This window comes from Petromyzon marinus, chromosome 18 (assembly GCF_048934315.1).
Source record: "Petromyzon marinus isolate PM22_M1 ecotype Great Lakes invasive population chromosome 18, UKy_Petmar_22M1.pri1.0, whole genome shotgun sequence".
NCBI classification, from domain to species: Eukaryota; Metazoa; Chordata; class Hyperoartia; order Petromyzontiformes; family Petromyzontidae; genus Petromyzon; species Petromyzon marinus.
The window spans coordinates 5,784,890-5,809,988 of NC_133684.1; the positions used below are offsets into that span (position 1 = coordinate 5,784,890).

At 48.5% G+C, this 25,099-nt stretch overlaps 1 protein-coding gene across 2 annotated transcripts in view; it reads right to left on the reverse strand.

Moving 5' to 3' along the window:
* Window positions 1-18,349: 18,349 nt before the first annotated feature.
* Window positions 18,350-25,099, reverse strand: part of LOC116943612 (uncharacterized) — an 84,284-nt gene continuing 77,534 nt past the window's right edge. Inside the window, exon 9 of one of the 2 annotated variants that reach the window (XM_032956616.2) lies at window positions 18,350-20,823. In XM_032956616.2, coding sequence (XP_032812507.2) covers window positions 20,660-20,823 — 164 coding nt within the window. In that variant the 3' untranslated portion in view covers window positions 18,350-20,659. The remainder of the gene's footprint in view (window positions 20,824-25,099) is intronic. The other variant, XR_012942181.1, reaches the window with a different exon arrangement.

Consider the following 25,099-nt stretch of genomic DNA (forward strand, 5'->3'; position numbering starts at 1 on the left):
CCATAATCAAGGGAGATTAAAGTTTAAATTAGGGGAATGTCTGTGTCCAGACACTGGGCTGAATGCTCCGAGATGGCTTTGTGGTTAATCTGGATGAATTAATACAACTAACGACTCATTTTAACGTATCTACTCGTCGAGTACATGATTCAAGATTAGTTTGTGGCGATCGATACATTAATTGATCAATTGGAAGAGCGGCGTGCGATCTACTTTGATAGCGCTGGTATGGAAAAAAAACACACGTGCAGCACACGTGTAGCACGTGTACACAAGTGTAGCACGTGTACACACGTGTAGCACGTGTACACACGAATAGCACGTGTACACACAAGCAGCACGTGTGTACACAAGAAGCACGTGTACACAAGAAGCACGTGTACACACGTGTAGCACGTGTACACAAGTAGCACGTGTAGCACGTGTACACAAGCAGCACGTGTGCACGCGTGCAGCGCGTTCACGCGCAACGTCAATATATCGACAAAGATCGCCACCGTGGTGAGCACCAACTACTGCTAGCGTCATCCTATCCATTGTTGTTAATGACCGCCAGTACGAAAACAAAGAACAAAGACAAAGATCCCCCGTGTAGCCTTTAGCACACTGTTGGAACAAGTGCTGCTCGTGAGCCCCCTGTTAATCCCACACCAAGGGTAAGGAAGTTCATGTTCGAAACGTCGTGATTTATTGTATTTTATACCTACGTGACTTTACCAAAAGAACCAAAGAGTATGGATTCCTGCAGTCACGAAAGCTTCAAATCAAGATTGAAGGTCATGTTGTTTAACCTGCGGGCGAGGAGAAGCCGAGAGACCAGGATTGAGTCTCATCTGCAAGAGAGTGAGTGATTGACCTGGGGACGGTCTACCAGTCTATGGTGTGCCAAGCACCACGCCCGGCCACCTCCAGTGCTGATTGTTGACACCCCGCACCGGTGACGCTAACCAACGACGTGAAGGGATCTCGTGCCGCAGATTTCATGGCAACAACCATTACGGCCACCGTATGGCAAGATACACGTGCCTATAACAAAGACAACTATCCCCTGTGTAGCCTCACAATACTTTTGGGGCAAGTGCTGTTCGCGAGTAGCACCTAAAAAGGTTGGGAACTTCTTCACACGAGGGGGGTGATGTGGTCAGCATCACGCGCAGCCACCTTTGTTTCCTGAGCGGCGATGTTTACAGACCGCACCAGGCACTCATTTGAGTGCTGAGTCGACCTAGGGGAGGCCCGGCACCGGTTCAGATGTCCGTTACTGGGTGTCGGTGGCAGTGAGCTGGAATCGGAGCCAAGCACTCCACCACCGATCCCCCCCCAAACAAACACAAAGATCCCACGCGTAGCCTTAACAGACTGTCGGGGCAAATGCTGTTAGCGAGCACCTATGAAGGCCGGCACAGCACACGAGGGGGTGGGTGGCCAGCACCACGCCTGACCGCCTTTGTCTCCCCAGTGGCGATGTTTACACACCGCTTCAGGCACACATTTGAGTGCTGAGTCGACCTACGGGAGGCCACAGGACCGGTTGAGATATTCGTCACCGATGTTGGCCGTGAGCGGGAATCGAACTCGGGTCGGCCGGGTTCCTAGCACAGCCGAGCGACAACCTCTACCGCTCCCCCCACACACAGACAAGACACACACACAGACAAGACACACACACAGACAAGACACACACACAGACAAGACACACACACAGACCAGACAGACTCCCACACACACACAGACATGACAGACCCACACACGCAGACAAGACAGACCCACACACACAGACAGACAAGACACACAGAGACAGGACACACACACAGGCAAGACACACACACAGACACAGACAAGACACACACACACACAGACAAGACACACACAAGACACACACACAGACAAGACACACACAGACAAGACACACACACACACGACACACACAGACAAGACACACACACGGACAAGACAAACACACACAGACAATACACGTACACACAGACAAGACACACACACACACAAGACACACCGACACACGCGCGCGCGTGAACTTCACGCCAAGAGGCAGGCCCCGTGAGTCCTTCAAGGCAGTGAATGGCTCCCGCTTTGGGCCATTAACGTTGGGAGCGGCTCTCTCGCGGCGTGAAATGTGCCTTCTTATTCAAACAAACAGCCTCTCGGATGCGACAAGACGAGACGCACACCACACACAAACAGGCAGGGAGCAGAAATGTTTTACACGAATCTCGTTCGCTCTGCGAAGTGCCGGCGATGTCTATACGGACGCTGCCCAGTGAGATAAAAGCGGCAAATTAAACACACACAACGTCCATAATCGAGTTTTTAGTTTGTTTGGGGTTAGATCCCGTAAATATATAAATGTGTCATTAAACCCGCCACCATCCGACCATTGAAACCAATAAACCTCAATGCCATCATTTTTGGAGGCACCAATAACAAAAATCCATATGAATTTGACTGCATCTGTTCCATGTGTCAGATTATTAGCACTTGTGGAGCATAATTAGAATTTACATCACCCACTCAGTCACTGACATCTCCATGCACTGGATATGTAATACCGAAGCTAGGCGGTGTGCAGCACAGCAGAACATCCATAACACAGTTTGTTTTGGGGTTAGATCGCGTTAATATAAATGTGTCGTTAAACCCGCCACCACCAGACACAGCCAATTAGTAAGGTTCGTCACGTAAACAGAACGTGCCAATTCGTTACTAGTACAGCACGCCGGTGTGTTGGAGAGCAAATCCACAACATCTACAATCTGAGTACGACGTTTCGCCAGTAATTACAACTAGCTTCATCAGGCGACAGCCAGATTTGTGGAGAAGCTCCTCCCGTTTCGTTCCTTAAAGACGCGTAGGTGTGATGACTTCACTGGTGAGCACTTCGCGTGTGAACGGGGGGGGGGGGGGGTTAATGAATGCATATACATTACAATGAGTGTCCTTAAAATAAACATAATAGCTGCTCACAATTACTTGCTGTACCGGTTGTTGCATACCGACGACTGTACAGCGATGGCCTTTGAGTTAAAAGTAACGAGCGGTTCGCCGCGCTATCTGCGCGCGTCACGACACCGCTTTTGATATCCAGCCACGGCCATTACCATCACGGTGACGAGAGTGCGTGAACAGCGGTGCGGGTAGCCCTCCGCGCGCCGCGAAACGTATTCACAACAACGTGTGCTGGAATTAACGGGCACGCCATCGAACATTTGCCAGCTCAAACCATGGAACAAAGACAGCGGTCGCCGCGCATCGCGCTTTCAGACGCCCTTCCTGCGGCCGTCTGGAACGCTCTTCCTGCCGACATTAGGACGCCGCTGCGAACCGCGCGCTTTAAAATAGTCTAGAGTGAAAACTTAATTTCTCTATAACTGCTTTTTTTTGTATTTAGTTTCTTGTTCATTTGCCTCCCCCCGCACCTGCAATGAGCGCGGTTGGCTCCGTACCGCGCGGAAGAAGCTCGGCATGCATCCGGGCACACGGCACGCCTGGCCGCACTCCCGCTGTCTAATGTTCGTACGATTGCGAAGCACGGAGAGGCACTTACGTAGCATGGCAATGTAATGGAGTACTTCACTCGTGTTTCCCCCGGCCGCTCGCTGTTTGGTGCCCGTGGCTCTGCACGACCGCTCTCTGTGCTCGAGCAGAGGTCCCCGCTGCTCCTAGCAGACATCCCATTTGAAGGTTTATAAGACGCGCCGTCACACTTGAGCCGGTAATGTTGATGCGATACGCACAGCCCTCTCTCGTTTGGATCAAGTCACCCGGGGTGGAACGAAGGATTTGCGAGGGCACGCGGGAGGAGGTCGGGGGGGGGGGCTGAGAAATTGGGGGGCGCGGGGGGTATTGGGGGGTAGAGAGCAGGCGAGGGAAGCTTTGGAGAGGGGGGGAGAGTGGCAGAAAAGTGAATCCGTGTCTGATAAAAAAAAACAGAAACCCGTTTTTCCAAGAGGATTTATAAACCCTCATCTGAAAATTAAATGCACATTTGGTGAAGGAGAGCCCCCTGTGTGGTTACAGCTTAATAGAGTTTTGTTGTTGTCGTGGGTTAGATCGCGTAAACCCGCCACCACCCGACACAGCCACTCAGTAAGGTTTGTCACGTAAACGGGTTCAACGGCACATTTATATTTACACGATCTCATCCAAAAGCCTCTATTATGGTTAATACTGGGCGCGTTAGACTGGCTAAACCTTGTTTCGTGACATCGTATGCATAGTCTCGATGTAATGTTTAAAAATGTCAAGCATATTTATTATACATCAATTCGACGTGTGTGTGTGTGTGTTAATGCTTCTGAATCGCGTAATTACCCTTCAAGAGTCCTTTGTGTGTTTTTTTAGTTTTACACATATTTGTAATCTGTTGCTTTAATTAAGTTCTCATTACACGTACCTCGGATTCAATTCACCCTTGGGGATATGAGGCGGGGTTCACGGCAACTTCGGCCGGCGTCGCTGGGTACAGCCTCGCAGCACGTGGACTGGGAATCGGCAAAAGGCATCGGAGTCTTCTGCTCGTTCGATAAAGGACAGGGGTGGCCCTTTTGAGGTTACGTTCTATTTCTTTCGCAGAATCCTCCGTTTTAGTTTCAGCCTGAAATTCGCGTTGCCGTGTAGTGTAAATATATTTCGTGTTTATGCTGTGTTGTTTTGTGCGTGCGTGTGTGTTGTGTAATTCGGCATTTCCCATTTGATGGCACACTGAGTGTGTGTGTGGCCACGCGTGGCAAGTTGGCTGCACGATTGACGAGAGCTCGAAGTGTTTCACGTTCCATTGTAACGCCTCATATTACATCACTTTTTGCATCGTGTTCTCCGATTTCTATTCTCGTTCTTTCCTAATGGTTCTACACAGTTCTACGTAGATAGAAAATTAAAATAAAAACCCCCTTCTTTTCTCTCCGCCTGATGAAGACCGCTTGTGTTGCGATCGAAATGTCGTGAGTGTTTTTGCTTTTATTTTAAATTTTATTTTAAATTTTATTTTATTTTTATTTTCTATCTACGCGACTTTACCGAAAGAACCAAAGAATACAGTTATACGTCTTCAATTTTCTGTTTGACATTTTCATCCCATTTCATATGGGTCTTCTTCGTCACGCCTTTTTGCTGCTGTGGTTTGAAACTGTTTCTTCCCCGTTGTCTTTCGGCACCACTGCTGGTGTCACTTCATCGCCAGTTTCTCTCCTTCAGTTCCTCTCCTGCCAACTGTTCTCCTGCTGTTGCTGCTGCTGCTACACAAACATATCCGTCAACCCATACGGTTTACCCACCCGTATTCTTCTACAGGGAAATAGATATTTCAGGTCCATACAGCGTACAGCCGTTTAAATACGGGCAAGAAAATGTGTTTGTCCCGTTGTGTTTCTCCCTTGCGATGGGACATTATAAGATGAACGTTGAGATTTATAAGGGGCACGGGGTGACCAATAAGGTCTGAATTGGTCTGTAATAAGGTAGTGCACTGAGAAGGGGTTGACAGGTATGTAGTGGTGAGTGTAGTGGTGAGTGTACTCGTGGTGAGTCTAGTGGTGAGTATACTAGTGGTGAGTGTACTAGTGGTGAGTGTACTAGTGGTGAGTGTACTAGTGATGAGTGTCGTAGTGTTTATTGTCTCCGTGTTTGTGTTTCTCCCTTGCGATGGGACAGCAGAATGAACGTTGGGAATTACAAGGGCACGGGATGACACCAATTAGGTCTAAATGGGTCTGTAATAAGGTAGAGCGCTGATAAGGGGTTGACAGGGTATGCAGAAGCCACCCATGTCTACAGCAAGCGGTTGAGAGAGAGTCGCAAATGTGTGAGCCCTACAGCTGCTCTCTCCACTGGTAACATTTACAAGCCCGTTAAGCCGCCTACTCAGAGTTCTCTCTTCTATCTTTTAGTCCAGGGGTCCCAAACCCCCGGGCCGCAGACCGGTACAGGTCCGTGGCCTGTTAGGAACCGGGCCGCACAGCAGGAGGAGGTGAGCGCGGTGAGTCCGCACGTGGCCCGCCCTCATTATTTTATTATTTATCACTTCCGTCCGCGCTTCTTTCCCGCACTGCGCACTTGTCTCAGTCACGTGGTGTTGGTAAGCCCACAAGCTAACCACCCTAGCCAACATGAGTAAAAAAACAAATGTCGCTGGAGAGCTTCTTTAAAAAGGGGGAAAGACCCAATGATGAACCACACCCATCCCCCCCGGTCAGTGAAAAAAATTGTCTTCCACGAAACCGGTCCCTGGTGCCAAAAAGGTTGTGGACCGCTGTTTTAGTCCATGGGCCAGAGCAGAATTTGGGTAGCGCCGGAGGTCGTGAAAGGTGAGGAGTACTGAGGTTTTTAAGCGTTTAATACCAGCGGATCATTTCAGTGAATTATCAAATACAGGTAATCCACATTTCCAATGGTTGTCACAAAATCTGCTGTAATTGGCCACGTAAGGATAACAACAACACAAACCAGAGAGGCCAGAGAGGGAGGGACCTCTGTGGCCTCTCTGTTTATTTGCCCTGAGAAAGGATTGTTGGCCAAAATGTCGGCTATTATATATATTTTTCTTTTGAAGGCCGTGCTATTGACGAATGTCGTGAGTTTTTTTTTGTTTTAGCTTATGATCGGCGTTGCCTTCTCTTTGGCAGCATTGAAGCATAATTTCGCAATGCCAAATCCTGTAATTAGTTCCTGTGCCAAACCGATTGACGGTAGACATCTCTGACAGTCTGGCGTTTTGTCCATGAGAATCAGAGCAATCTCATTTGAAATTTCCCCATTTGGGCCTTCCATGGCGATTGGTTCCTAGATTCTTCATTTTAAAAGGCGTTCACTATTTTTACGACCCTGCTGGCTGAAAACTTTGTACGATGTTTACTGTGTGCCATGCTGGTGGACGTGTGTATTTCCTCATTACCTAGTTTAGATTGTCGCATGCTAAGGTGTGTCTATTACCTCATTACCACGTTGAGACGGTCTCACGACCAGGTGTGTCTATTAACCCCCGTTGGATATCTATCGTCTTCAAACAATACGGCCAGGAAGTCGTGGAGGACGGTGTGGATGTGATGGGGCCACATTGATCATCTGCTGCTCCTGCTGCTGCTGCTGCTGCTACTGCCCATCGTCAAGCTGCGTGCGTCTGCCTTCCCGTCACTCTCACATTCATTCCCACCATTTGTGCTCCTCGTAATTTTGGAACTATCAGTAATTTCAGCGCCAGAGGGCCGTGAGCCCAAAAGGAGGGCGCGTGAGGTGTCACCAGTCCTGTCCTAATCACCCCGTGCCCTGCTCGCGCGTGGGCATTTTTATGTTTTTTTGGGTTGATATCGGAGCGTCACACTCGATTGAACGTTACCTGCGAGTGAAAAGGTTTCCATTTTTCAAACGGATGAAATTGCTTCTTTTTCACACCTCGCTTAGACCAATTACTTTCCAATTTATTTCTCTCGGTTCTGTCCCCAGGTCTAAAAGGTTCGAGTTCACTTGTTGTATATAAAGGTCACGTGCGGCAGCGTCTTGCTCAAATCAGGCGGCTATTATCGTGACAGTTGGATCCATAACTGCTGCGGACTAAGGGCTGTGATTCTATATTATTGACCATGTCGTCAAACCGCACCATACTTCGCCACACTGGTCCATGGGGGTTGGCGAACGATACCTAACTGACCTGTGGAACCCAGCACGAGCACGCGGGGAGTCCCCCCCCCGCCCCCCTCACTCCCACCCCCCTCACCCCCGCCCCTCACCTCCTCCTCAATTAGTTTAAGAGTGCGGGTAGCTCACTTCCAGTTGAAATAATAATCAGAATGTATGCTTTCATTTTATATCGCGTAATTCATGCTCGTAGCACGTCCCATAACAATGCATATTAATGAATAGCGTTTTGCCCGTCCAAGGACGGGTGTATTGCAGTAAATCTGAAACTTTAAAGCGAAAATCAGACCACGACGTGATATTCATTGCATGACACAGACCTATTTCATTTTAAGGTGATAATCCCTTGTTCATCGTGACGTCCTTTTTACTTCGATGTCTCAATAGCGTTACGGAGATCGCGTGACGTGAGGGTTCTGCCTTTGTAGTGAGGGTTGTGAGTTGACGCCGAGGAGGGGGGAGGAGGCGCCTCGCCCCCCCATGTAGAGTGACGTCACCTGCTCATGATTATCAATGAGGGGTGGGGGTGCTACATGTGGAGTGACGTCACCTGCTCATGATTATTGATGATGGGGGGGGGGGTCCATGTGGAGGACGTAACCTGTTCATGATTATTAATGAGGGGGGCTGGCCGACGTGGAGTGCAGGTTTCTCAAATCTGTCCTCCCACATCCCCGATCACCTCTGTTCACCCATCAGTATAAATCGGCGGTGCACCGCAGTCAATTGGCTTGTCGCGTCTGCCGGTGGGCTAAAGCGTGGTTACTCCCACCTCTTCCAAGGCATATAACCAGTGTGCAAGTGGAGGCCAAATACCCAAACACCCTCAGAGGAACTCTCGAGAGCAGTGGTTCTTCATCTGGGGTGTACGCACCCCCTGGGGGTGCGAGATGCACTTTCTGGGAGTGCGGGACATGGTCAGATATTTTTTTAAAGGCAAATAATCGAAAACACAAATTAAGCAGGGCACGTAAGTGCAACTACTTTGTTTCATCAAATCCTCTATGTATTTATTAACATTCCATACATTTTGAACGATTGAGAACCAAAGGGGGTGCAAGGCTGCAGTGGAGGTTAAGAACCACTAATCTAGAGAGGCCCCTCTAGGGTGGGAAAACCCCGATATTTTTTTTGCCCGACAAATCGGGTTATTGGTTTTAATGGAATTAAACCCGATTTTGCCGATTAAAACCTGGTTTTATTATCGGCGTCTCGTGCACACTTCAATCCTGCACCTCCTCCTCATCGTCGTCCGCCGCCGCGTCGTCTTCGTCGTCGCTCTCGCCGCTGTACTCAGTGTTGTCGCCGGCGTCGGGTAGTCGTGGAACGCATTGAGGTTCGACTTGACGAAGACGAGCTTCTCGACTGTGCTGGGCGCCAGGCTGTTCCTCAACTTGGAATGGATAAATCCCATCGTCGAGAAGTTTCGCTCAGACGCAGCGGTCAACGTGGGTCCATGCTGAACAGTTTGATGGCGATCTTCTGGAAGGCGGGATAGTCGCTGCCGTCGGTCAGCCACCACTCTAGTGGGGTCTTCCTCCGCTTGGCCAGGAGCGACTGAAATCCCGACTTAACTTTAATAAAACCGAATAAAACCGGATTTGGGCAGGATCCAGGTGCTCCGGTTTTATATTAAAAAACGATTAAAACCCGAATGAATGAAACCGGGCCGTGCCAGCCTTGCTCTAGAGTGGAGGCCCATCCACCAGCAGTGGCCTGAACAAGAAATTGCAGGGCTGCGCCTGTACTTTTTTCGACAGTAGAGGTAAACACCCCCCCCCCCCAATCTACTGTAATAACAAGTCAAATAGCATACTGCCTCGACAGCGGCACCCAACAGCTGTAGCAGTAATTTATTTAACTTATTAGTTTTGAGCGGCTATAATGTATAAATATCACAAGGTGAGCCATCTGCCATCACCTGACTTTCCAAACTGTCGTCAACAGCAGCATCGCGCCGTTGACTTGGATTACGTGCACCCTGACTGCTTAATACAGAGACACCCCGTAGGAGCTCACTTGAGCCAATCGGAGAACTGGATTTAAAATTTTCATGCGGCGCCTCCATAATAATAATTAATATCAACTTGCAGCGCTCTGCCACCGCACGGTATTCACTCGCTCTCGTAGCGAGAGAGAGAGAGAACGACTTAGAGGGGCGAGAAGGACACACGGACGAGCGGGAATGGCAGCAGCAGGAGCAACCAAACGGTGAACTGGAGCTACCAACAATTGCCCAAGCTCTGCAGTTCCTCTATATACCAAGATGGTATCGGTGAATTCATGAGTGCTTAAGTCGTGGGAGTAAACCGGAGCACCTGGAGGGAACCCACACGTGGAGAGGGGAGTAACACTTTATCCCCACGCAGACGGAACAGGTGGGGTCCACATTTTGCTGTGCCGCCTTCTCCTGGCGATCCTGGGTATTGCACCTTGATGGCCACGGGAAGGGAATTTCACGACATTTGTGTGATCCACCAACGCTCATGTAATCACACTATCTCATTGGTCAACCTCCTCGCTGTTGGCCACAGCACGGGAGCCCAATTAGTGCGCAGTTAGATATTGGCGATTCGGTTCAGTAACCATTCAGCCCCACGCTCTCCGAATCGCTTGATTGCCCTGGCTCTGGATCACAGTTCGATTTAAGAATTACAAAAATATGTCTACATCGTTCGCACACCCCTTGCCACCCTTGCAAAAAAAGTTAACAAACGGATCAAACGCCGCAGTGTGAGATGTTGCGGCCTCTTAAGTGGCTGCCGAGGGTGACGTGAATCCATTGCATGCGACACAAATAAAACACATTGTTACGCGCGTGATTCAATGCATGCATCGTCCGTCATGAGCTCCGGAATCGATATTAATTGAGGGATCAATGCATTGTTCCATCCCTCTTCATCATCCCTCCTCTCTTAACAGAGTTCAATGCACACGGTTCATATTTTTGGAACAGAAATAATGCGTTCATTTGCAGCGGAGAGTATGCCAATTACATTTCCACCCGCATTAATATTACAAGGCCACTGGTACATTGCCGGCGGTGGTAAGAACTAAAGACCGATGATGACCCGGGTTTGGTTATGGAAAAAAACCTGCAATTTAGTCGATTGCCCATGTCAAATGTCATTTGTGAAAATTGCGATTAAAACAAGACCATTATAACGGTCTGAAGGCAAATCCCGTGGCCGTTTGTTGTTGACGCACGCCCGTGAACATCCACGCTTCGGTGGCGAGGGTTGGTGGATCACACAGATTTGTGTGGGATTTCCGAACCCCCCCCCTGGGCTGCAGAGTATGCGGGAGATGACAGCACAGCGAATGGGTCCATGAGCCCGTCTGGGTGGAACCTTTGAGTACGACCCCTTTGCAAGCGTGGTGGATTTTTGTTTTGTTGTTTCCCGGTTGTTCCCAATCGAAGCAAAACAACTCCGTGTTGAAGAAAAAAAAAGGAAGCGGACGAACATCACGATGTAGCAGGAACCTCCTGAAATTTCGCGAGGTTTTTCTGGATGAACGGACTTTGTCTTCGTTATTAATAACCAGCAGCGGGGCTTTGCAACTACCCTTCAGCTTTAGAGTTACACTCCATGGGAGTACAATTACCTGGGTCATTAATGATGGCGATCGCGTAATTTTTTTTACACATTTAGCACGAGAATTGGAGAAATGTAGGACTTCAGGTTGACCCTGCCCTATGATTGAAACCAATAAACCTCAAAGCCATCATTTTTCGAGGCCCAATTAAAAATCCATATTAATTTAACTGCATTTGTTCCATATATCAGCGTTTTAGCACTTGTAGAGCATAATTAGAATTTACATCACCCACTCAGTCACTGACATCTCCATGCACTGGATATGTAATACCGGGGCTAGGCGGTGTGCAGAACAGCAAAACATCTTGAATACTGTTTTTTTTTTGGGGGGGGGGGGATTAGATCGCCTAGATATAAATGTAAGGTTTGTCACGTAAATAGAACGTGCCAAATCCGTTACTAGTACAGCGCACCGGTGTGTTGGAGAGCAAATCCACAACGTTTACAATCTTGAAACATACACTGCTGCGCTGTTCTGATATGCTTCAGGCGTCTATGCCGCCCGCCGCCTTTCAACAGCCCACGTTGACCAGTCGTGATGACCCTCACCAACTCGCAAGGTTCGCGTCGGGGAGGCTCTCATCCAGCAGCGGACTGAGCAAAGGGCGACACGCGGCGCAACGTCCCGCGGCGAGATTGCCGGCGCTTGTCCGCCGACGCGTCCAAGGTGGTCAAGGCGCCTGAGAGGCAGCGCCGGATTATCCCAGGAGCACGAGCAGCCGCATAATGCTACGGGCCCCGCACTTTCAAGGGCCCCGCGCTAAACGCTTTCAAGCTATCAATTCAGGTTTCAGTGATTCTGCGCTTGCTCTATTACTACAGCACTATACCGCCTTCAACTTTTATGAACGACTGGGTGTTTAAGGCTAGCGATTTGTCGTATTATCTGGCTGTGTAGCAAATGAAAAAATACAATTACTTTCCTATGCAAGTAAAAAAATGTATGTGTTTTAATATTAATGTTTGTTTTTTTTAATTCAGGGCCCCTTTATAACATCATACTACAGGCGCCACACTAGCTTAATCCGGCACTGCCCGAGAGGTAAACTTTTCCCGGGTTGACGGACGTGAAATATTACGGTCACAGATACGTCCACGTCCATCGGAGCGCCAGCGTGAAATGAGCCCCTGGGCAGATGTGAAGTGGCAAAAAAAAAACTCGACATGGACGATCTGTCAACATTACCCGGCGCGACGAGTTGAGCGCGCGCGTGGCGAGTCTCGGTTGGCGGTGAAAAAAAAAAAGCTAGCGCGGCCCACTTTCAGTGCCGAGTGAAGCTGGTGCGGGGCCTGGAGCATATGACGTTATAAAGGAGCCCCGATTTTTTAATAAATAAATAAATAGGTATTAAAACACACATATTTTTTTTTACTTGCATAGTAAAGTAATTGTCATTTTTTCATTTGCTACGCAGCCAGATATAATACGACAAATCGCTAATCTTAAACACCCATCTTCTTGGTTTTTTTCGGTAAAGTCACGTAGAATGAGAATAATTGTTTTATTCTCATTCTACGTGACTTTACCGAAAGAACCAAGAAGATGAATCCTTGCAGTCACGAAAGCTTTAAATCGAAACTTAAACACCCAGTCGTTCGTAAAAGTTGAACGTGGTATAGTACTATAGTAACAGAGCAAGTGCAGAATTACCTAACCGGATTTGATAGCTTGAACGCATTTAGCGAGGGGCCCTTGAAAGTGCGGGGCCCGTAACTACTACATATGTAGCTACTCCATATGTAGTAGCTACTACATATATAGCTGCTACATATGTAGCTGCTACATATGGAGTAGCTATTACATATGTAGCTACTTGTGCTACTGGGATCATCCGGCACTGGCCACTTTGCCATGCACGCTAGATATGTAGTAGCTACTACATATGTACATATGTAGTAGCTACTACATATGTAGTACTTACTTGTGCTACTGGGATTATCCGGCACTGGCCACTTTGCCATGCACGCCGCATGTTAAACCGGCAGCCTGTCGCGGTGCCCTGCCGCGCACTTTTCTATCGGCCTTTGTGTCGCACTCCACTCGAGAGGCGAAATTATTTTGTTCGCTCATGATGTAGACCGCGTGTTTGTAAGTGTTTTGCGCGATATTTAAAGCAACGTGAGACTTTGGGATGGCCCTGCCGCCATAGCCCAGGTTGTTTATAAACGATTTGGCTTTTTTTGCATTTTTTACATTAAAGGTTAGACTTGTCGATATTGCCGTGAAAATGTCTGTCTTCTATGACATCATTAGACGTCGCATTCTAGACGCTGGATCGGGACACATTTACAGTAGCTGGTCCCATACACAGACTGGCCCCACATCATTCGAATTTCCAGAGACGAGTGCTACCTCAATGCTTATTGTGAGCATGGAGACATGTTGACCTGAGCATGACTTTACATGTATAAATATCCTTGATAAATATCCTTTGTAAACATCCATTAATTAACCCATGGGTTGAGAAACCTCTTGTCTCGATAAGATAAATTGCTGTCGGCTGTACAGTCAATCGTGTTGAATTATTTATTTGTTTTTAGTAATCGCTTACAATTAAGCGCCTCCGATTAGCATGGTTGGCTACGTACGTTGCGAAAGATGTTCAACATACACGTGCATACATACATCCGTGTTGTTTTAACTACGTTGTACCGATGAGTGGGATAGAGGCAATGGGAGGGAGGGGAAAGGAGGATCTCAGAGCCTTGACGCTTGCACGTAAGTACCGTAGAAGCTTGTAATAGTGCACAGCAAGAGAGAATTGTAGCTGTGGTCCGGGCGGGAGATGAGGTTGTGATGTGGGTGGGTCCCGTCTGCATGGTGGAGGAGGACTGGGGATCAAGACGGGCATTGGAGTGACACCCAGAGGTCAGTAATCAAGGGGAAGCCAGATGACACTGCAAGAGGTGCTCTTGCAGGACATATGAACCGTGGAACAAGGGACAGACTCAAAGCCACATGGTTGTGATGATGAGACTGTGAGAGCGATTCTTGGAGGTCAGATGTTGACTTCGCAACAACGACAAGATCTATCAGAGGGAGGGAGGGAAGTGATGGCGAGGTATAGGCGCATGAACTGCATTGGTCCAGAAGACCTCTTTGACCTGACGTGCCTTCACTACAATTCATGAGACCTTTAGGCTGAGTCAACATAGGGGAGAGCCCATTCAATACCAGATTATATCAGAAAACACTGGTCGTACAACAAACATGAGTATGTAATAATTATCATCTCAATTCCGAATCATTGAATTGTCTCGATTATTGATCGCAATAATATTCAATTTTACATCGAATGTACCTGAATATAGGAATGGAAACCAATCAATCCTTACGTACGTGATTCTGTGCGTATATTTTGAAGTTGACAATCGATGTAAAATGATTAATCGACGCATCGGTACGCCCCATGACTAACCAACAGCAAAGGCAACGATCCCCCGTATCGCCTGCTGTTGGGGCAAGTGCTGTTAGCAAAGACCTATTAAGGCTGGCACGGCACACAAAGGCCAGCGCCATACCCAGCCACCTTTGTCTCCCCCAGTGCTGATGTTTGCACATTTCAACAGGTACTAATTTTAAGGCTGAGTCGACATAGGGGAGGCCCACCTCCTTGCTAATATGGAGTCAACCGTGCTAATCGGTAGGCAACCGATTAGCACGGTTGGCTACGTACGGTGCGAAAGAAGTTCAAGATACGCGCGTGCCCAAGACCGGTTCATATATATATTAGCCGTGGCAGGCTCGGAGCGCCATGCGCTAGCCCAGTGCTTCACCACCACCACCACGACACATTATTGTATTGTTGGGACCCATCAAGATTTAATCGTAATTTTTCGACTTATTTTTGTTCAACACAGAGGGACACATTTTTCATAAAAGTTGTGTGGGTAAAACACAACGGGCATGGGTTCGCTGCCCCGCGTAGATCGATCGCGCGTGCTCACAATTTCCCATCCATATATTCGCAGTCACGAAGCCAATTTTCTCAGGACATATAATTCTGTGGTGGGTGGTGGTGTTGGGTGGGGGGGTGAGCGGAGAAGTGGGGATCTGTACAAAACAGTGGGAAAGGAACCCTAGGATGGAGAGATGAAGAGAGACAGGCACAGACGGACGAGCAAACAGAGGAAACAGATACGGAGTCAGACACGGGGACGAACGCACGGAAACACATGGAGATATCCAGAGGCTGAGACATACATATAACCATGGAGAGAAAGAGAATCAGAGATGGATGGAGCTCAGCGAGTGAGATATGAAGGCATCGGAGACAGGCCTAGAGATACACAGATACAAAAGCATTCAGACACGGGCATAGAGAAACAAAGACGCAAAGAAAGCTATGCAGAGGGATATGTAGACAACCAAATAAACAGATAGACACAGAGACAAAAAGAAAGACAGACAGACATAGAAGCCTCGAACAATGCAAAAGAGACAAGGAGAGAGACGTGCAGAGGAAGAGGGTAAGACAGAGGCAGAGAAACAGACGGAACGACAGTGAAGACAGACGTGGAGAGACAGAGAGGGGTGTGGAGTCCCTCGTGAAGTGGCTTACAGGGACGGATTAACCCCGAGACTCCTCATATTTTGCAGGCCCTCCTTTAGGCTCTCCATTCTACATTGAAGTTACAGCCGAGCGCCGGTAGAGCGTCTCTAGAAAATGTTTGGCCTTTGAATTACGATGAAACACGCATCCCTCACTTTGCCGCACCTCGAAGCGAGGAATGGTTGGTTCGTTCATTAGGAATGAGTGTCGCGAGCGATTTATGCGCAATGCATTTACGTCGAGTCGAACACATTCGTTAATTTTACACGGGTAAACAAAAAAAAGTTTGATGACTTCATATACATATTTTTTTGCAATTATGTAATTCATACTTCGACCCTTCCCTCTTATTCGCCTTGGGCACCCTCAAACTCTTAATACGGCCCTGGTTGCATAGCATGGTTGGAATGTACTCTGGTGCACGGGATGTAACTGGAGGCCCTACCAAAGCTCATAATATGGAGCTGGAGGGGAATGGGCCTTGGTGCAGTTGCACCCCCTACACTACCCAATAGCCACGCCACTGCTGACAAAGTAAAATGGGGGGGGGGGGCGCAGGGGGGGGCGAGTGGTGATTAAGGGTGGGTGCTGGTGGTGGCTGGGGCCGCGCGACTGTTGGGTAACTATTAAACAATGTCAGCGAGTGAAATACAAGTTCACGGCAGTGCAGGGTAATTGCACAGGGCCCGCGGTGATTTATAGGCGAGAATGAGCGGCGCACATTACACAGTTACGCACCCTCCACCATTCGAGGCTCGCAGAAATTTTCGGGTCAAGTGTTCCTGGCTAGCAAGCACCCATTCAAGAAAGTGGCACTGCAGCAATATAATTTATTATGAAAAAACATTTCTCCATAAAAAAATATCCCCACGAAAATATTACGAAAAATCCATTTAATAAACCTTGCAGGGCTGTGGAACATACGTGCCATGGAATCCCTAACAAAATATACTTTTCACAGGAATTCTGAAAAATCCTGGCAGTGGCCTATTTATTATTTTACACAGTGGGGGTGGGGTAGCACTTTCCCACACACTTTGCTGGGATCGGTGTTTGTTGCATGACAGTCAGAGTTGCTGTATTTTATGTGTCTCAGAGCTTGGAATTGCCAGATTAAGTGCAAAGTCTATAACTTAATTGCTTTGTGAAGCAGTCACTGGTGACCAAGCTGAGACGATCAACTTCCTGCCCTGGAGAACCCCGTATAAGCGAGGATAGCTGCCCGCAACTCAAGCTCAGGACCTCAGTACTATGGCTTTTGAGCCACCTTCCAGAAATTGATTCTTAAATCTATCTGTGTGTAGCTCTGAGTGTGACCTCCACCCTCCCTTGTATGCAATGCGGGTTTTCTCTGGGCACTGCGGCTTCTTTCCACGTGTACGAAACAACAAACAAAACCCCCGTCATTAATGGAATTGGCCAAACATCCCAGAAAGACACACACACACAGAGAAATAACAAAGACACACACACACCCACGTGCACACACACACCTCATTGCGTACACACACACACACCCACGTGCACACACCTCATTGCGTACACACACACACACCCACGTGCACACACACACCTCATTGCGTACACACACACACCCACGTGCACACACACACCTCATTGCGTACACACACACACCCACGTGCACAAACACTTCATTGCGCGCTCGCTCTGCATGTCCGCCCGGTGGCCACGGTTGCTAGGAGACTAATTGGATGTCCGGGTGAATGCCGAGGGAGGTGAGCGATTCTGAAGCGGAGGACGCCGTGCGGAAGGACATTAATCGATTAATTGCAATCACCCCGCGCGGACAAGCCGCGTTCCGTAGCACTAACCCCAACACGGACACAGACCATGCACCCGACTGCTCCCATCGACACCACCACTTCCCTGAAAATAAAAAAAAACAATATCTCCCCCTCCGCTAATACTGCTCATATCAATTGCACCGACATTATCCTGAACACTAAAAAAATACATGAACACTCCTAACATTACGCTTAACACTGCCAAGAACACTATCACCCTTTATACTAACACTATCCTTTACACTTCCTCACACTTCCCCTGCAACTAAAACTACCCTCAATATTAACAATACCACTCACCCCACCCATATCAGAATCAGTCTTTATTCATACTGGAGGAATCCGATGAACTATAAAGCTATTTTCCTATCTCTAATCCTTATACTACCCCAACTCGACCTCGAACTCTAAGCGACACATCACACCAGGCTAACAAGTGTAGCACAACGAGGCACCCTGTCCCTATTCAGGGATGTACAGCAAGTAGGTTGTTGTTATGTGTTTGTGTATGTTGGAGTGTAGTCCCATAATCATCAAGAGCACCAGCACCATCATAAGTCTCATGGGAATCCCCATACAATTGAAAGTTCTTGGTCTTAGGAGAGACTTGTTACTGTTGTAATGTGGATTGTTTTCAATACACGTTGAGAATCAGCACGCTAGATTAGCCAGTGTGTGTGTCAGTGTCATAATCAAATTACTCACTTGTATTATTATTCAGAATAAGAAGGCACAGACGAACAGCTTTTTAAAATTACCATTACAAATACAGTAGTTTATTTTGCAAGTGCTTTGACATTAGTCGCTTAGTACATTTAAAACGCGGTTAGTGTCACTTTTTCCCCAACCTCAGATTGCCCAACACCTTCATCGTGTTCATGCGAAGCCGGCAGCCTATGCCTTGGTTTGGTGGAACGTCAAAGGCTCCTAATCGTGAGGATGTAAATTCAAATCTTCATCAGGGTCAAACAACTGTCGTCATCATCATCATCATCATCCTCGCTAACAATGGAAATGGTCACCTGAGTCCCAGCAAGTTAGACTGCACCACTTTGCGCAGGGTCAACTGTGGCTGCCTTGTGGACCATACTTGCCCATGCCATAGTAATGTGGAAGCGGCCCCAGAATGCCAACAGCGATGAATGCCACCCAACGCTCACTTTGAACAAAAAGGGCGCTTTGACCTTTTTAAACCTATGTAAACGGTACATACTTAGAAATGTGAGTGTGCTAGGGCAGCGACGATGGCCGGCGGCTGAGGCTAACGACGGAGTCACAGCCAAAGGAGGTGGAGCATGCCCCCGAGAGGACGTCTCACCATGGAGATGGAGCGATGAGATCACCCTCGTGTCCTGTTGTTACAGACGAATTGTTTTGCATCACGAGACCAAGCGGGTTGGCCGACATCTTTGGGGAGGCCTTCATCCAGCGGCGGATTAAACAGGGCTGATTGTGGCGGTGAAACGTAACAATTACAACTCACCAAAAATCTGCATAAACGTGCCGTGAATGAGGCCGTCAGCATTAAGTCTCGGATGGCCACTTTAACCCATGGAAGGATTCTTTCAAACAGACTCCCCGAGTCTGATGGTACCTTCCTGCATCTCCTGTTAAACTGCTCTTCCATGCACGCACGCACACATACACGCAGCTGTGTATCACCACATAGCTCAGGTATCGAGGGTAGCAGTGGCACAATGGTCCGCACTGTGATCCTGGTGACTTGAGTACAATTCCTAGCCACAGGCAATATCAGTGGCAAGTGGTACCAGAAGTTGCCCTGGGCTTCCCATAGGTCGAATCAGCTTTAAATGAGTTCTGGGTGGAGTCAATAAAAGCACTCGCAATGGTGAGACAAAGATGGCCAAGCGTGGTGATGGCCACAGTGCTCAATTGTGACGATGAATAGCTGCCGACTAACAGCCCTTGCCCCATCAATCTGTAAGGCTACATGGGGAATCGTTGTCTATGTGTGTGCAAGACAGTCAAGAGGGGAACAGAAAGCCACCTAGGATAGGAGGGCACCCAAAGCCACACCCCCGGAACTGCATAAGAATTGTGAGACATCAGAGCAGACCTCGGAGACCAGATGTCAACTGTGAGACCAGATGCTTCAGTATCTGAAGGCAGGAAAAGCTGAAAAGTGCAAAACTTGTAGTCCAGCAATTTTGGAGGAAAGGTTGTATACACCTCCTAAACCCGCTGGGCTGTAATCTGGCTGGTAGACGACAGTACAGCAAGAGGCTCTGCGTATACATTTGTGCACATCTTTGGGTTCTACCCTCTTGTACGTGCGGTGGGTTTTCTCCGAGCGCTTCAAGTTTCCTCCAACAGACAAAACACTCCTTTTAAAGGCATTTGGTCAAACATTCCGATGCAGGTTGCTCATGCAAAAATAAGCCTTTAGACTCGGTCAGGATTATTATTGTTACATTACAGTATTATTGCAAAGAAGTGACGGCGAGATGTGGTGGCACGATGATTTCTAAAACCAGAAACTCCTACGTAGCCACCATGAGGATCTGCCTTTGAATAGGAATGGGTGAGGGGTGGGGGAGGGTGCACACAGGGCTGCTGTTCATAAGTGGGGAGGTTCACTGGCGTAGCGTGATTGGCATGTGCCACTGGTACGAGGAATGATATTGGGGCCCTTTGTCCAATTTCCCTCCTCATATTAGCTCACCACCTGGGCCCCTTTTGGCATGTAGAGCCCGGTGCAATTGCAACGCCTGCACCCTTAATAGCTACTACACCACTAGGAAAGGCAACATGCCTCTCCCCCTCCTCCCCCCACTTCCCTCCCTCCCCCCCCTCCCTGGTTAATCCACTGGTCCAGAATCTTATCCTTACCGTTGTAGGGTGAAGTAACTTTAAATCGGCCCCTATTTGGGGGGAGATTTACTCACGAGGTCACGGCTGGGCCGAGTATGTTGTGCGCACGCGGCATGCATTCCCCTCTGTGACTCCTGTTCTTTGTGTTCAGTCATGAAAGAAAAGAAAACAACCAAGGGCAACACATGCCCCACCTGGTGCCCTCTTTCTGCTCAACGAGAATTCACCGCACGCAGGTGGCTCCGCTCGTGGCGCCGTGGAGCATCAGGCAGGCGGAGAGGTGATCTTCGGCAAGCGTGCTCCGGTAGCGTTCCCGCACGCACGACTCGCCCGCGCCGGACTCCAGCAACGCGCACACCTCTCCGAACAGCTCGGGCCCCAGCGCGTCTGTTGTGTGCGGGAAACAAGGCGATGGAGCACGCAGTCAGCGCAAAGACCGCACGCCCGGGTGGCCGGGCAGGCAAATATTCAACCATGGACGTGACTAGTCAGCCCGGTCGGTAACCAATCGACCGGATTGGCAAAAGTCGACCGAACAAGCAACCTGATGGCCAGACACGACTAGTCAGCCAGACAGGCAACCATTTCACTAAGACTCGACAAACAGCTAATCGACCAGATAGGCGAAAAGTCAGCCAAACAAGCCATCTGATGACCAGACAGGCAACCATTCAACCATATACACAACTAGTCAGCCAGACAGAAAATCATTCAACCAAGGGCATACCTAGTCAGCCACAGAGGCAACCGGTCAACCATGGACACAATGCACGACGCGCCCCAGAGCGAATGAATGCCATGCCCCACAATGTAAATAAATGAATAAACGAGACCACAGTATTCGCTATTTCCCGTGCGTGAACAACGCGTGGTCCACGCACGACCGCGACGCGGCGCGTTAATCGTGAACGACGCCGCGCCCTGGCGAGCCGGCGAACGAATGACGCGCCGCCTAATGCAAAGGAAAGACGAGCGGGCGCAAACCCGTCTCCCGGGCATCAGCTCGGAGGCGACACGACACAGCTCATTACCACCTGCCCAATCAATGTTCCGCGCTCGGTGACCCGCTACGTCCTCCGTGACCGCGGCGAGGCTTTGCTTGCTTGCTTTTTTTTAAGGTTTGGCTTTTCGAGTTTAATTAATTCATTACTTTGTATCCTTTCCGCTCCGGTTTTGTTAATGCGTAAATCGTGCCCCCCCCCCCCACGTCCCATCCATCACGGCCGCGCAGAACTCCAGACATCGATCCGCGAGCGCCGAGCCTTCCAAGCATTGATTCGGCTAAAATACGAGGGGGTGGGGGGGGGGTGGTGGGAGGCATGGGGGGGAAAGGGGATAAAAAAGTTTTATCTTGACCGAAATGAAAAATCATATTCAGAGTAACGTGTTTTAGGTCAGCTCAAAAGCTAAAAACGTGCACTGTAACTGGTATTGAGAAAACATCCCAATGCTGAAAAATCACCTGCAAGTTACATGCAAAATGAGGATTACAGATAGCAACATCGCCACCACTACTGTGAAAATTTGGCACGACGCTCCTGAGTCGTGAGACTCGGTGAGGCCTTCCTGGCTAAGCAAGCGTAACAACAATTAAATAGAAAAACGGTTAAGACAGAATAAGGAATTATTTTGTGTCTTCTTCGTATGGCTGACGTTGATGTAGAACTATAATTTTACGTTGAGGTGATTGAGCCAGATGATCGTGTCAGGAGTGGTGGAGCATATCTCTGGAATAAGAAATTAAGACGTAAAAAGGAACTTTAAAATGGGACGACGAGTGTAGAGAATTGAGGAACGTGGGCTGCCATGGTGCGGCCATGTTGAAAGATTGGCACCAAACAGGAATCCAGCAATGGCATAGAACGTCCAATACAAAGATTGACTGATGGAGTGGAGGAGGAGGAGGAGGCACTATATCGGAGAGGTATGACATGGAAACATCAGCAGCAGATGAGATGCTGATAGTGACGATCGCCAACACTACTGCTGCTGCTGCCAGAAGTTCACGGATTCAGAAGCATCCATTAAGGGGCAAGACGGGAGAGAGAGTGAAAGAATGATTGCAGGACAGTGAATCATTGCACGTGTGCAACATAAGTTTTATGAAGTATTTACACGATATTAAAAGTGTGTATATTTTTCTTACAGGGAGTTAGAGTAAGTAATGTGCAGTACGTGGCAGACATGCCTGTGTCCAAATCACCCAAGATGCGCCCCTTTCTCATCACATCTCGGCAGCTAAGCATTCAGCCTGGATAATGCTAATTGCGCCACAGTGGTCAGATGTTATAATCCCTTGCCTGGTACGTAGCGGAGTGTGGGTTCAATCCCGACCCTGACGCCGGTATATTTTGGAGTCCACGTGGACTCTCTCTCTCTCCCCGTGGTGGTCACGTGGATTTTTCTCCAGCTCCTCAGGTTTTGCCCCCCCCCTCCACATTTAGAAACACGCGTTTAGATTAATTGGCTGCAACTATAAATTCCCACATGTGATGATGTCAGCCACTGCGATGAGCTATCATGTGTGACCAGGTCGCCTTTCACGAAGAACTAATAGCTCAGTGGGCTTTACCTGGTAAATAAAATAAATAAGACGACTGGGTGACCACCATACATGGAATAGGTGTTGTTTGTTGCTGCAGGAAAAATAAGATTAATGTGTCCATATATATGCCACTTAAATCCCTCCACAGCATCCAATCTCAAACATTTCAAGGGTACCACCAGTGGCAGCTGTCCCTATGCAGCACAAAGTGACTCGTCGCCAGCCTGCAACGGGACCATTAGTCTGCCAGTCAGGGACAATGTTCGGCGGTGTGTAATCCAAATCGAGTAATTTGCGGGTTATATTACGAAATTGGCAATTTGACACCAGCACACAATGGCCAACACTTTTCAAATAACGTCACTGGAGTATTTCAAAGCCATTATTATGGTTAGTACACCCACAGTATTAACCAGAGCGGTCTGCCGGAATCGAACCGTGAACCTCTACAATGATTGGCGAACGCATTACCACTAGGCCACGTCACCACCCTATGGCCAGTGGAAAACCACCCGTGCCTTGAGGGCTCTATGATGGCTCGGCTCGGATGTGTCAGTGGAAAAGGGGTGTTATGTATGTTGAACTTCTTTCGCACCGTACGTAGCCAATCGTATTAGCTGCATAACACATACTTGGCTTTGACGTGGTGGTGCACGCCGATGATTCAGCGCTTTGTCGGCGAGGGTTAGTAGATCGCACCGGGATTTGCTAGATTCCCAAACCCACTGGGCAGTGAGTTGGCCATGAAACAGGCGGTACAGCAAGTGAGTTTGTGGGCCCACTCCCCGCTTGTACACGTGGTGTGTTTTCTCTGGGTACTCTGGAGTCCTCCTACATTGAAATCGGTCAAAGGTAACAATAAAGGGCCCTCATGAAGTAGAGCCTTGAGACTCAAATTCGGCTTTCCTGGCTAAATGAAGCGCATTTTTCAATTCCTGCTCTCGTATTACAAATTATGTGCACACGGAGTTACCATTCTGAGCTCATGTATCACTTTGGACAGGAAATGCACATCACTTCTGTTGAGATATAATAATTCATTTATCCTGTAGAGCCTCGCGGAATCTCAAGACCATTTTAAGGAGGGTCCTGTATTGGGTTGCTCGTCCGATTCCTTTTCAAGAATTTATTTGCATGTGGCAGGCAACCGGAGTACCCGGGGAAACACACACTATTCATACAGGGGGATGAACACTCAAAAGAGCAAACTTATGGGTTTCATAAACCAACTTGCCGTACCGCCATCTCCTAGCCACCTCACGGCCAAAGTGGATTTAGGTCACCAATTTACACGATCCACCAACTCTTGCCTCCCAAGCGCCACATTACAAACGTACGGCCCCCACCCCGCCAGCTCATCACCTATGTGTCCACCCACAACAGCAAATGTAGCAAGTGCCACCACCACCATCATCACCACCACCGCCACCAGCACCACCAGCCCCACACACCAACAGCCGGCGCCGATGCAATTTCGCCACATTTGATACATCGCCTTAATTTCCTGCGGCATCGTATTGATAGACACCTGAATCGATGTCCGAGTGTATCTGGGCGCAAATCCAATTATTTTGACTGATATGTTTTGCCCGCAGTCAATGCGATGCAACTCAATGCGTGAGTCGGAGCCGGCGACGTTGCACCGCTGCGGGATCCACGGGCCCGTGTAAAAACAACAACAAACAACAACAGCAACGACCAAAACACACACGGGGGAGGGTGGGTGGGGGAGGAATGATATAACGCCCGCCCGCAGGACCGTTCGTTTTTTTCGCGGGCTAAAATGAAATCGAGACGCGCGATGCCTCCGCTGGTGTGACATCCGCAAGCGTGCACGCGTCCCAACAGAAGTTGTTCCTCGTGAAAGAAAAAAAAAAATTCGACTCGTTTTTGGAAGGCAAATAACGCCTCACTACTTCCCTCACCCGAGAGATCTCAACACATCGTTACAATTCAGTACTGCATATATGTTCATTTCGAGTCCATCCCGTTTGTATTGTTTACGGTTAAATTAGTTTATCCCGTAAGTTTACATGTAACGTGATCGTATCATTTGCAGTGGCTATAATTTGCATACATTTAGGATAATCGTTTGTTTTATGCTCACAATATCACGCA